Source organism: Carassius gibelio, chromosome B21 (assembly GCF_023724105.1).
Source record: "Carassius gibelio isolate Cgi1373 ecotype wild population from Czech Republic chromosome B21, carGib1.2-hapl.c, whole genome shotgun sequence".
NCBI lineage: Eukaryota > Metazoa > Chordata > Actinopteri > Cypriniformes > Cyprinidae > Carassius > Carassius gibelio.
Genome location: NC_068416.1, coordinates 24,754,360 through 24,768,204, shown reverse-complemented (window position 1 = coordinate 24,768,204; position 13,845 = coordinate 24,754,360). Strand labels below are relative to the sequence as shown.

Below are 13,845 nucleotides of genomic sequence, written 5' to 3'. Positions count from 1 at the left end.
AAACAATGTAATGGTAACCAGATCAGGGTAATGGCTAAACCATAGTGATATGCATTACTTTATCAGGGCTGAGCAAGCAATCTGAATCATTTAAGCACTGCATGAAACCACTATATGCCTCATAAGGTTCAGACATTATGGCATGATGAGAAATCAAAGAGAAAAATGTCTAAAAATGTAGCATGGAGAACAACCAAAAATGCTGAGAAAGATCGCTTGATTTCATGTTCCAACAATGTGATTGGTCTGTGTCTTAAAGCACTGAATCAAAGGTCAAAGGACTGTTTTACAAAGGTCAAAGTCTTTTATTCAAATAATAACTCTGGAACATAAAGGTGCATTACAAAATGTAAATATTATGTAAGACTCAATGCAGAGCATAAACACAGCCAACACACACTGACATGTCGAAACGTGTCAGCAAACACAACATTTCATAACCACAGTCCAAGCCGTGAAGTTTCCATGGAATAACAAAAAAAGTTTAACTGTGATAGGGAAAGAGAAAGAAAAACACCCGGCTCCACCGATCATACCAAACTCTTCTCCCAAACTCTGTTATCCTGTATCTCACAGATCAGACAGAACACGCAAAAACAGGTTTAGCCCAGCATGCAAACCAACAGAGAACTACCATTCCCACTTCAACTCACTCTATAAAATGATTCTGAGAAAAAAAAAAAACAAGAAAGAAAACTTGACCTAAGCACTTAAGAAGGTCTGGGAGTTGCCGTTGTTTTGGCATCTCCTCAGCAATAAATAAATGTTCTTATAAATGGGTTGGAATTTGAAGGGTTTTTTTTCTTTATTGCTCATTCCAACGTATTAAGATAAGGAGGAAAGGTGAGTTAAATATTAAACGGTCTAAACCAGCTAGGAGCTTATCTGTGGTATTCATCACCAATGCGGACAGTGCTGGAGAGCACCAAAGTCTGAGATCATGTGAAGATAGTCACCAACTGCAGCATCCCAACATGAAAAAACTAAAACCGTAAATGAGATTGAAATGCTTACATAGTTTCCTAGATTAAGTACAACAACGGGGCAGAAAGAGTTTCCTACACCTGCAGAGCTCAAGGATAAAAACAAATACAGGGCACTGGAACAAAGTTGTCCCTGTAGAGGAAATTAAAAACTTGTTATGAGCAGAATATGTATTTAGATGATCGTCAGTCTGAAACAACAAGAAGGGAAATCTGATTTGTCAGCACAAGCAAAACTCTGTTGCATATGAGACTTGTTTAAGGGACAGTCCACCCAAAATTTTAATCCTGCCATCATTCACTCAGCTACATGTTTCTACAAATGTGCACGGCTTTCTACCTTCTGATATTTTGAAGAACTGCGTTTTTTGGACTTGAGATTGAAATTCATTAGCTGCATGGACCAAAAAAAAAAAACAACAGGTTTGGAACAATATTCAGGGTGAGCAAAAAATTAAAGCACTTTAATTTGGGGGTGAACTATCCCTTTAGCATAATGTGTTCAGAATACAAGAAAGGTGTATAATATCTGCCTCACAGTTTCAAAACACCAAAATATATAAATATCGTTCACAGAAGACACACAAACCCATTTGTGGATATACAAGTTTACAAAACTTTGAACCATTCGATGCAAGTGTTTTTCACCAGCAAAAAGTGCCACCATTGTGAGAGACCAAGGTCCTTACAACAATCTAGCCGCTAAAAGTCTTCTGGACCAGATGAGACCCTCAAGTGAGACTTGTGTTTGAACAGTGCAGCGATAGACGTATGTCTTTTGACATTCACCTTGGTCGTCGCAGGTCTTGTGGACAGGTTTGCTGGCATTGCTGGACTACCACTAATGCGTTTTTGTGATGCGCCTAGAAGCTCTAAGATGTCCCGTTGTTCGTCTTTGCTGAGATATTGCCACGGTCTCTTTCCACTGCTGTCCCTAATCTGCACATCAGCTTTGAACTTTTGCACCAGGAGCCGAATGAGTTTCTTATGGCCATGAATGGCGGCCAGGTGAAGCGGCGTGTAGCCACCCAAAGTCTTTGCGTTGACATCCAGAGTCATCCCGACTTTGTCGACGCCGTATGACAGTGTGTTTAAGACGCGATGGTCCCCGTGTTTGGCGATCCAGTGGACGACGGTGAAGCCGGATATGAAGTCTCGCTTGCTCAAGAGGTTCGGGTCATCTCGGAAGAGAGCGTAGATGTCGGTCCATGTGCCTGATGCCGCTTTGACAAACCAGTCATGTTCTCTGGTGTCAAGAGGGATGGAGTAATGTTTGCTGCTGAAGGAACCATCGTGCACGGAGGTTGATAAGCTTCGTGTGGATCCAGCAGGCGATGAAAGGTCTCTGAAACTTTGTCCTCGACTAGAGGACTGCGAGATTAAGTTTCCCATGCTTAGAGTCGAGGACAGCAGCTGGAGACGGTTCTGCCGCGCTGAGATGTTGTCCTCTGGGAACGGCTGATCAAGGTTTTCCCCGAGACTCCGGCACATGCGACTCTGCAGGCGGGACGTCAAGCGGCGGACGATGGGTCCGTGACGGGTCTCTGGAGAACTGCTTCGTGTAGACGCTCTCGAGTCCTCGTCGACGAGGTGACCCATCGAATGATGCATGGGTGTGATGGAGCGACTCTGTTGGTGGAGTTGCAAAAGCAGTCGTGCTTCCTGAGTGCGACGCAGGAAAGCGCGTACATCGTTCCCATCTTCTCCTGGGACAAGTCCCTGGTCGCTGGACCACTCATTGCCATGCGGCCAACCGGTGTCAGGTGGAGTAGAAGTAGGGGATGGGATTGAGACGCTATCACGACTTGAGGATAGACTCGATGGACGACGGACCTGCAGGTACATTGCAGGATCATCAACGAACAAGCCGTGAGGCTCATATTCGTCCCGCTCCTGGATCGGAAATCCATTGAACCGTCCGTTTGGTCGTAGTAGACTATCATTGCTTTGGCTTAAGCCAGCTTGGTTGTACGTCTGGGTGTGTATGTGTGGAGAAACAGGACGGTCCAGAAGGCAAGGTGAAGACTTGTATATGTGAGACTGTCCAAGGGGCGAGTCCATAGGCCATTCTTTAATGTGAATGTCTGGGGTGCTTTTCTTTTCAACGGTAGGCGACACTTTAACCTCGTAGTAAGCACAATGCGCAGGGTTGACGATGGATTGCTCACAACCATCTGCTTCCTTTAATTGTCTCTGTTTGGCAACGTAAACACTGTTGTGCTCCTGCTCTGTTGCCTCCCTGGTTGCTTTCGCCTCCCTGGTTGCTTTCACCTCCCATGGCTGTTGTTCATAGCTCTGGCCGCTCCCATTCGAGCGACTGTCCGTGTCAGATGGGGCTGGTTTCAAAGGGCAGGTGTCGTTAACCTGTTTCTCACAGGAAGTAGATACTGAAGGTTGTACCCTCCCATGAGGTGATGAAGTTCTGACAGCTTTCCCAAAACTGGGAGTAGAATCGTTGTTGTTGTTGTTGTTGGTGGTGGTGGTGGTGGTGAGGATACCAGCAACTGGCAGGATTTCGACGTGATTCGGGATGGTCAAAGCAGCTTGTGGTTTCCCAGTCAAGGCTTGTTTTGAGTCTCCTACCGGCTCGCGGTTCTTAGCGACGTCTCCGAGATGCATACGGTATTTTTTTCTCAAAACAACATGAGACACCCCTTCCTCCTGCCTCACAGTCGCCACGGTGTTCACATACCTCTTAAACAACTCCCGGTTCTGCTCCCTCTCCTCGTCCTCCCGCAGAAACCGCTTGAAGTGCGTTAACAAATCCGCGTTTCGCACCGTCCCGCCGTTGTTGACGATGAAGCGCAGCACGGAGTCTTGTGTGAAGTCGGTGGCCATGCTCACACCGTGTGAATCTCTCGTGTTTTCGCGCAATCAAACTGAACTGAAGGAGCTGACAAGCGGTTTCGCCTGTTGAGATTTTAACTCCGCCCACTTGCTCCTCTCAGTTCCACCTGCATACCTGCGTGCTGCATACATCTCTATCTATACATGAATGCATGCATATATTTATGTTTAAAATAATTTGTCTATTAAAAACTTTGGTATGAAGTCTGGTAAAGACAATTTTAAGTAAATCTTACTACTAAACTGCTAAAATATACTGTATATAGCCTACTGTAAAATATGATCGACACGTCATTTGTAGAATATGTATGTTACTACAACTGTATGTATGGATTTATTATTTATATTGATACACAAGGATTAAATAAGCAGTGGCACCTTGAAGTATTTTGACATATTTGAGACGATTAAAAAATGTCTACTGCATTTGATAAAAAAAAAGTTTTTTATTAAAAGATAAAATGTTTGTTTTAAGTGATAAAATATTAGTACTGCTCAAAACTCTTGTAGTTGCACGTTCATAATTAATGTGATGAACTACACCTGTGTGAACTTGACTCCGTCCACTGAAACATTCACTAAACACTGACATTCATGCAATGAAAATATAAACAAAGTTTATGATGGAAAAATATTCTGAAGCATTATTTTATTTATTTTTTATTACATGAAATTCACCGTACGAAAATTTAATATATGACATATATTACACTATTTTAAGAGTGATATTGACATATATGTTCCCTGCAATATCATGTGTAATTTCCACATACAGCCTATACATTCTAAGTTTGTAACAAAAAACCTTATAATAAAATTTACTTATGTAGATTAATAATATCTACTCTATGGTTTTAAATGTAGCAACCATGTCAAAAATAAATAAAACAAATATATTAAAACAACATGTATACAGAAAGTATGTTAAAATATTTTTAATAAATGTTTCAAAAACACGAGTATATCTTGTATTTACATAATATCAACATGTATTGACATGTTTTAGAATGGATATACATTTATTTTATTTTAGCTATATTTAATAAAAAAAATATATATGTTGAAAGTTGGTCAACTATATTTGTTTATTTAAATATAGCTCAAATAAATTGCAACCACTTACCTTAAAAAAAGGAAATTCAATGAATAATTTTTTTTAATCTACATAAATATAAGGCTACATTTTATTGGCTAGATGTATATGTTAATATATGAAAATGTTCACATTTTTAATAGGTTTCATACATGTTTTTACATCATATGACAATATATTTCAATAATAGAAATGTGATTTTTGTACAAATTGCATTTGCATATACGCAGCTGCAGGAACATTGTTCCATCCATTTCTTAAGGCTACCTTGTTAGATAAAACACTGTATTTGCAGTAATTCAACAAATTCTTATTTAAATAAATAGCTACTTCACATGTCATTGTAGGCTTTAGATATTAATGAACCTTTCTTTGGCAACTCATCCATCATCCATTAGCTACATCACATAAACCATACATCAGATGACGCAGAAGTCTGACCTATGACCCCTCCGTTTCTCTCGTGTTAATGACTACAAGGAGTCCACAGTAAAGATCTCAGGTTAACAGGGATCCTTTAGCACAACATTATTTCTCCACAAACTCAGAAAAACGACAAGACAAGAGCAGCTCAGTAAGATTTTCATTTATTTGAGCACTGGGAGGTTTCTCAGCAGCGGCCCGACTGTCATCAGCACTTCAGAGCAGGAGAGAGAGCTTTCGGCAGGAGGGTTATGATCAACAAAGGAATGGTTACAGTCTAAAGCTTCTTCTGTTAGTTCAGAATCGTACGCACTTTATTCTACTCATTACAACAGTTACATTACTAGGTTTAGAGCAAGCGACAAACAGATCATCTAACCAAGTGACACCATGTGTGATCTAATGTCACGAACAACATTAGCTCATCTTTAATGCTCAGTATAAGGAAGTGATAGGGACATTATCACCCTTCAAAAGCTCTCTCACACACACACACACACACACACACACACATTCAAGCAATCAGACCCAGTCGTGAATGAGAGTGTACATTTGTACAAAACTAATATACATCTTCAGAAATGCCACTCTTTAACTACAGCCTTAAAAAAAAAACAATAATAATAATAATAATAATAAGTAAATATTTCTTTATTAGTTTTATTAAAATAATTGTTTGTATTATTTTAATAAACATTTTAATATGATATTTAAAAGCACTCAAAGGTTTTTGAGGTCTGTGTTTGACAAAAAGAAAAAGAAGACAACAGTTAGGAAATAAATGACAGGAAATTAAATTGGCAACTACATATAAAGAGACAAACAGGAACAATACCTGTTTCCACAGATGGAGGGAAAAATATTTATACTTTTTTTGCAAACATTTTTCCTTTATATAACTTTTTTTGTCTGCTTTTTTAAAAGCCTTATGTTTAAGCTTATGAAATGGCATCATGCACAGTATAGGGTTTTTTTGTTAGTATTTTTGGCCTCTCTCTTGCTCTGAGGTGAAGCGATGACTGCGGCTGCTGCGGCTGTGTGATTGTTTGGCTGTTTCTTCTAGGTTTCTCTGACCGGTTGGAGAGGCGGGCAGGGGGAGGATCCAGCGTTCTGCTGTGTCACCGGTGGACCCTGCCCTCCTCCCACCGTTTGGCCAGTGCACGTGGGCGCCCCCTCCTGGAGACTCTCCTCATTGTACAGGCGCTTGATCCCGTCAAAATACTCGTCCACTTCCATGTGTTCCACCTTTCGCTTGGCTGAGGACTTGCATGTGCGGGTGTGGGTGGTGTTGGGGTCAGAGGGCGCTGTCGGGGCAGGGGAGACTTGCCAGGGGGGCAGGACTCCCCCGTCCCGAGGCCCCGGGGCATTCGGCAGGGGATGGTAGATGTACACAGTGTTGGGAGGCAGGGAAGCCGTGTGCATGGATAGGCAACGTGCAACCAGCTCTCGACAGCCAATCAGCTGAGAACTGTCGATCTGAAAGCAAGGAAACAGAAAGAAATCATTGATGATATACCGTTCAAAAGTTTGGGGTCAGACGGTCTTTTATTCAGCAAGGATGCAGAAAAGACATTCATAATGTTACAGTTACATTTCAAATAAATGCTGCTCTTTTGAACTTTTTGTATTCATCAAAGAATCCTGAAAAAAATGTTTCGGTGTCCACAAAAACATATGAAGCAGCAGAAGTGTTTTCAACATGCATAATAATCAGAAATGTTGCTGGAGCAGCAAATCAGAATATCAGGATGATGTCTGAAGATCACGTGACACTGAAGACTGGAGGAATGATGCTGAAAATACAGCTGCGCATCACAAGAATAAATTACATTTTACTAAATATTCAAATAGAAGTCTTATTTTAAACAGTAATAATATTTCACCATATTACTAATGTTACTGTATTTTTAAACAAAAATGCAGCTTTGGTGTCAAAGAGATGCTATTACAGTTTGTATTGTGTGTGTGTGTGTGTGTTTGAAAAGAAGCAATAAACTAATTTAAAATGAGAAATGCTGCCTCTGCAACTTTTTTATATTTTATGTTATTTTATTCAAGTTAAAAAACAAATTTTAATGGTTTTAACATTAGTTTCAGTTTTAGGCAACTATAATAACCCTGTTACCAACCCACAACATTTAAAAGACTGCATATATCACATTAAAAGGCAGTAATGTTCAATAAAAAGTCATTCAAATTTTTAAACGGTTTCATTGTTGTTGACTGTGTTGGTTACTGAACCTGTAGGTGTAATGATGCATGACACTATAAACTTGAACTGTGGGAAGTTTCTTAATTGTTATTTTTATTTTTAGCTGTATATGACAGTCATCACAGGGGCTGAGTGAGGGGCTTTTAAAGGTCTGTATTTTTGCTTTGGCTTTGAAACTGCTGCTGGCACTGATAACTGACTTTGCTCTGGAGAAGTGACTGACTGAGTTATGATAGGAGTTAAAGAGCCTACAGAAAAGCAAACATGTGAGACAGATTATACACACTACTGCGGCGTCAACGTATAGTCTGAGCAGATGAGTTCAATTAAACATGGCGCATGAAAAGAGCCTCTGTAAAGAGGAATAATGAGAGAACTGGATCGTCACAAATCATTACTGATGCTGAGACCTAAAGAAAAAGTGAGAGCGACCCCAGATCAATGTGATCTTCCTGAACACTTTTTTGATCCGTTTAATGGAAGTGTTTGAATCTAATCTCCTCATTTTCCCTCATTTTTTTCATTTTACAAAGTTCTATACACATGGACTATTATATTCCTATGAAACTTGCTGCTGTATCATTGGAAATGCTAATTTTAAGCTCTCTAAATGATCAGACCTTTGCTGGAAAACCCATTGCACACAATCTACTACATGCCTTCTGTCGTCTGATTGAAGTTGAAAGCCTTCAAACTAAGCATTTAAATATTATCAAAGACATATTATTGGGAAATATGGAGTGACAACTGATTTTTACATGCATTTTATGTAAGTGGCCTGTTATAGAGGTCTCATTGATTTACATTACAATCAATCAGAAGCAGAGGTTTAAAAAGCAGTGTATATTTCCCAGATGAACCCTGAAATCATAGAAAAGACTAGTCGCACAATTTGGAGCCACTGAGCTTCATCAGTTCTCACCTGTAATTTGTGTAGCAGGTCGACAGTGAGAGCGAGCCAATCAGGACAGAGTTTCTCCAGCTCTAGCGTGATGAGGCCGAGGGACAGCAGTGAGCCGGGCACCTGATGCAGTGCATTGTGGGCCAGACAGTGGAAGAGCTGCTGGGTGAGCAGAGCCACGTGCTGAGACGGGTTCAGACCCGACAACGCCATGTTCAGCCGCCCGGACTTACAGCTCAAAACCATCGCATGAAACTATAGACAGATGAAGAAAATTCACTATTTGTGGATCTCAGCACTTAATCGGGTGAACTGGCAGTTCTTCAGCACCCACATGGACAGCAAGGCTATTACCAGAAACCTCAATATGCCAACAATGAAGATCCTCCCACAACACCTACATTAAACAAAATCAACTAAATTCATCCTAAGAGGAGCAACAACAATCAAATTTTTAAAAACCAAAGAAAGTTTTTTTTTGCTTATTTGCCTGAACATCAATACAAATTCAGACAATGCAATTAAGACCAAAACAGATTTCTTGAAATAAATCCCATATTCAGATCCCACACCCTTAACAGTATTAGCAAAAATGTTTAACAATTGTTTAGTACTTTTGTAAACTAGAATAGTGTTCTGTGAATTAGAATATATAAACTGATATTACCTGCTTCCAATACGAAGCGAATTAGATATCGCTACTGTAAAACACCAATTACGGCAGAAATGAATAAGGTCATGGTGTATATGGTGACAGTGCACAGGTCTGGTGAAGTTAACATTACTTAACAAAAACTAACGCATACATTATGATCTTTTTTTGAGAGCGTTTGTTTGCATTATGACTGAAAGACGTTATCTGTCAGATGTTAAATAGATCTTTTTAAAAATATCTGATTTGGATCGACTGGAAAACATCTTCTGTTTAAAAAACTGTTATACCTACAAAGTGCTTTTTAATACTATGCTTGCGATCTGTGGACAAACTTAGCCAGACCTCCATTCAATTCAAGGTACTGTCAGAGATCACTGGTTGTGTGAAAGGAGACTTCAGCGTCTGCGTGTAGTTTGAGAGGAAGTGACTCACGATGTAAAGGAAGTCCAGTGCGGTGGCGGAGTGCAGGTCCCAGTTCAGCTTATCCAGAACTATCCTCTCCATCCGCAAGATCTCAGACGGAGAACAGCCACATTTGCTGCTGGACGCCAGCTCTCTCAGAGACGGGATACACTGCAAAACACATTATATTAGCTATTTATGTTAGGTTGGATCTATAACCATGTCCAACTTTATCTGTATTTATACAGTATACATGTATTGAGTTATATATACTATAAAGCAAATCTCAACTTGATTGCTTGTGTCATGACAAAATGCAAACTATTATTGCATAATATTTACTGCAAGTCACTCTGAAACAACGTGTACTGTGAAAAGAGATATTCAAATGGATCTGCATATGCAGACAGAAACATCTACAAAAATAAAAAACTAATCTAATCCGAAACCTAATATTTAAATACTGGCAAAACTTAGGAACTAAATTATAGTAGCTGCTTCACTATGTTTAAGCCACATCATGTGGTCAGCTCTAGCCAGAAATGACTTTAAAGGGCTGCCAGGAAATAATCGGATTAAATATTAGTCCGGCATTTAAAGTAGAAGCCAGAAGTACAGAAATCTCAGTCGTTATATTTCTACAGATAATTCCTCACTTCATGAAGCAGCTGAAGGCAATGTTTGTCATCCTTCAGCCTCAGTAAAGGACACGGTTACTGAAGGCTCATCAAACTGGGGCTGATTTTAGACTTGAGACGTCAGAGATGTTCCATCCAGGGTCACCGTTTCCCACAGCAAAATGTTACTTATGCTGCATAAATAGAGCCACAGAGACCCGCAACAACCGATGCTGACCATGAATCTACTCTGTTGCTTTTTAGAATAACAGACATTGTACATTATACAGCATATTAATACTGCATTCACCTCATCTTCCTCACTAGTCTTAACAGCCAGGAAGAAACAAGAGATGGCGATACAGCGCAGGTACTTCGGACGGGCCTGAAAAAGAGTCCGAGAGAGTGATCAACAAAGTACTGCAGTACTGCATCTCGTGCACTTTAATGCCACAACGGCAAATGGCAAATGTTTCTCACACACACACACACACGCATGCATTTCCTGTGTTTATTTCCTGTTCATTTAAATGCCAAGGCACAATAACTGCCTAATCAGATCTGCAATGACTGACACATCTTTGAAACTAAAAATACAAGTGCAGTTTCAGTTTCTCTAAAAATAAATAAATGAAATTCTAGAATCGTCTCTGTAACACTTTTGATGTGCTAAAAGAAAATGGTAAGGAGCAAAAAACATCTAATGTTGTATAATGAAACAGCTCAGCTAAATAGTGACCTAACTTTCTGAAGCGCTTACCATTAAATAACTATTAAAGTTCTATAACAAAGCAAAATAATGTTCACTGCATCTCAAAAGCACTTATGCTAATTACACAAAACATGATTACTTTAAATGCATAAATTATTATGCAACATGCATAAATGTCAATGCATTACATCCATAATTTAAATGCATACACTATAATGCATGAAATGCATACATGCATAAATCACATAAATAGTACACTGAATAACCTTAAATGCATACATTAAAATGCATAAAATCCTACATTTAATGCGATAATTTTAATGCGAGAAATGCATACATGCTTAAATATAAATGCATACATTTATAAACTTATAAAATACATTTTATCATGCTAAGTATAAGCTGAACTGGTACACAGGCTTGAACAGAGGTGAAACGCAGAAAAGAAAGAGAGAGTATTATTATAATTGTTTTAAAAATAGGTGTTATTATGTGAAGTACCTATCATGGGCTGCAATTAGGCCAGCCAACACACGGCTAAAAGCTGTTATGGACAGCTGGATAATGGAAAACACCATAAACCCACAATCATTGACTGGGGCAGAAGACCTTGACCGGCCAGACATTTTTAAACATTACCTTGATGGCAGAGAGGAAGCGATCCAGGATGCCGATGGCCAGGCAGAGGGTCTCTGGATAGAGCTTCAGCTGGGAATGAACATCCCTCAACCACCGGACGGCCTCATCATGCTTTTCAGGGGAAATATCTGTATCCTGAAGAAGAAAAAATGCATTTAATTAGGTACATAACATACAGGTTTACATATGCATTCATCTAAACTGGAATTACCCAAATCAAACCCCCTCGAACCCCTGAATTGCTGTTTATTCGATCAGACTCAGACGCACAGATATTTATTAATAATAACAATACATTTTATCATCAACTACTACCTCCAAATTAAATAAAACAATTTTTACTTCTACTTTTAATTTTTCATTGTCATTTAGTTAAATAAAAAATAAAAATAAAATTAATAAAGAAAATGAAAAACTAATTTACGGAAAACTATAACTGCATCTCAAATATACTAAAATAGCATTGATGACCTACAATAAAACAGCGAGGTTCCTGTCAGGATAGACTTGGATAGCAGACCTCTGACACAGTTTCACATATGTGTGTGTTACAAACACAAATGAACCATATATAGTCATAATACACAGAAAACTACATCTAGAGATATTTACAAAGCATCATGAAAGTGTACGAATCCAAGTCTCACTGTTTACCAAATTACAGTTTTACATACAGCAAATCACACACATTCTGCAGCATCGTAAGAGACCTAAATTAAAGCACGTAATAGTATATCGCAATATAACTATTCCTATATGCACAATGGACTTACACAGAAACTACCTTAATTACAGCATAGCTATTTGTCTCCCACAATGTGAACCAAACAAAGCAGAGCTATGAGCTGACAGACTCACCTGGTTGGTAGGTTTCTTTGGCACGTAAGCCTTCCATAGTCTGGCTTCCCTAGAAACTGCCTTCTCTAGAAGAGATGACAGCTTCCGGCTTTCCAGGGGCAGGGTGAACTTCATCACGAACCCTGGAAAAGCCTACCTCCCCACTGGATACAGCTACCTGAGCGCAGAACACACAAAACATCTCAGAAACAGATCAAATATAATATAGGTCATACACCACAAGAGATGAGCTGCCTTGGGAATTTGGTTTATTTTTCATCACAGTTCTTTATTTTTCTTGGTTAAGTAAGTCAACATTTTACTTAACTAAATTAAATTAACAGGTGAAATTGTGATCATCAGATAGGTGGTGGTTTATCAATATAACATATTTATATATATATATGTGTGTGTGTGTGTGTGTGTGTGTGTGTGTTACGTAAAGTATTTTTGATTTGAGTTAAAATCATGAAATTTATATATTATATATATATATATATATATATATATATATATATATATATATATATATATATATATATATATATATATATACACACACACTTTGCCATCATTCCTATCATTACTGGTTATGATTCAAATATATATATATATATATATATATATATATATATATATATATATATATATATATTTTTTTTTTTTTTTTTTCTTCATAATTTTAACTCAAACCAAAAATACTTTACGTAACACACACACACACACACATATATATATATGTTATATTGATAAACCACCTCCTATCTGATGAACACAATTTCACCTGTTATTTTATTTAAGAATGAGAACTGATTGATTCATCATCTTATTCACGTTATGGATAGAATATAGTGTATTAAAGAATAACACCAGTATTTTTTTGTGTAAACAATGACATTAAACACACCAATAGGAAATGTTGATACAGTGTTGACGCAGTTTACATTTGGTAATTTACATATTAGCAGACTAGCTAACGTTACACAGCAACATTTCAATAAACACGCAATCCCAGAAACGTAGCTACACCGAAAGTACAAAAATAGTATATTGTGTGTATATTCATCTCCAGTGCTGATGGTTTAATGAGTCTTAAAGGTTGAATATGTCCCTAAAACATCTTAGAAATGGTTAGTTTCTTACCTCCCCTGCAAGGCTGTGGGAAACGCAGATCATCCGGTCCATTAAACTGAGGTAAAATAAAGGAGCAGATCGGATCCCGTCATCTTTTTTAAGCGTCCAGCTTCGCCTCCATGTTTGCCGTGAAATTTGATGGGGGATTTAAAAACTAAGAGGGATCCTTTCAAACTGATATTAAAAATAAAATGAACGGAATATAGACACGAACGTCTACTTCCGAGGAGGAGACTGAGAAGGAAGAGCCATCTTCCGCCGACCTCCTCACCGCACACCAAGAAACTTTGCTAATAGATTAAAAAGTGGTTTAAATTGTTTAAAATTCTAGAAAGTACAACATTTAAGTGTAGATCTAGTAACGGTTTCCTTTTCAACTGTTTTCTGTGA

At 38.4% G+C, this 13,845-nt stretch overlaps 2 protein-coding genes across 3 annotated transcripts; both read right to left on the bottom strand.

Moving 5' to 3' along the window:
* Window positions 1-284: 284 nt before the first annotated feature.
* Window positions 285-3,945, bottom strand: LOC127985776 (ankyrin repeat domain-containing protein SOWAHB). The gene is made up of 2 exons (XM_052587926.1): window positions 1,773-3,945; window positions 285-1,116 (listed from the first exon to the last, which is right to left on the bottom strand). Exons 1-2 carry the CDS (start codon window positions 3,819-3,821, stop codon window positions 898-900), a joined length of 2,268 nt encoding a protein of 755 aa, XP_052443886.1. The 5' UTR covers window positions 3,822-3,945; the 3' UTR covers window positions 285-897.
* A 1,549-nt stretch (window positions 3,946-5,494) lies between these two features.
* LOC127985630 (cyclin-I) lies at window positions 5,495-13,713 on the bottom strand. Of its 2 annotated transcripts, XM_052587660.1 has the most exons (7): window positions 13,465-13,713; window positions 12,343-12,499; window positions 11,485-11,619; window positions 10,444-10,518; window positions 9,547-9,687; window positions 8,481-8,714; window positions 5,495-6,822 (listed from the first exon to the last, which is right to left on the bottom strand). In XM_052587660.1, the coding sequence occupies exons 2-7, from the start codon at window positions 12,454-12,456 to the stop codon at window positions 6,406-6,408; spliced, it is 1,116 nt and encodes a 371-aa protein (XP_052443620.1). In that variant the 5' UTR covers window positions 12,457-12,499; window positions 13,465-13,713; the 3' UTR covers window positions 5,495-6,405. The 2 variants fall into 2 exon arrangements, with proteins under 2 accessions (XP_052443620.1, XP_052443621.1); XM_052587661.1 differs by lacking the exon at window positions 10,444-10,518.
* Window positions 13,714-13,845: the final 132 nt, after the last annotated feature.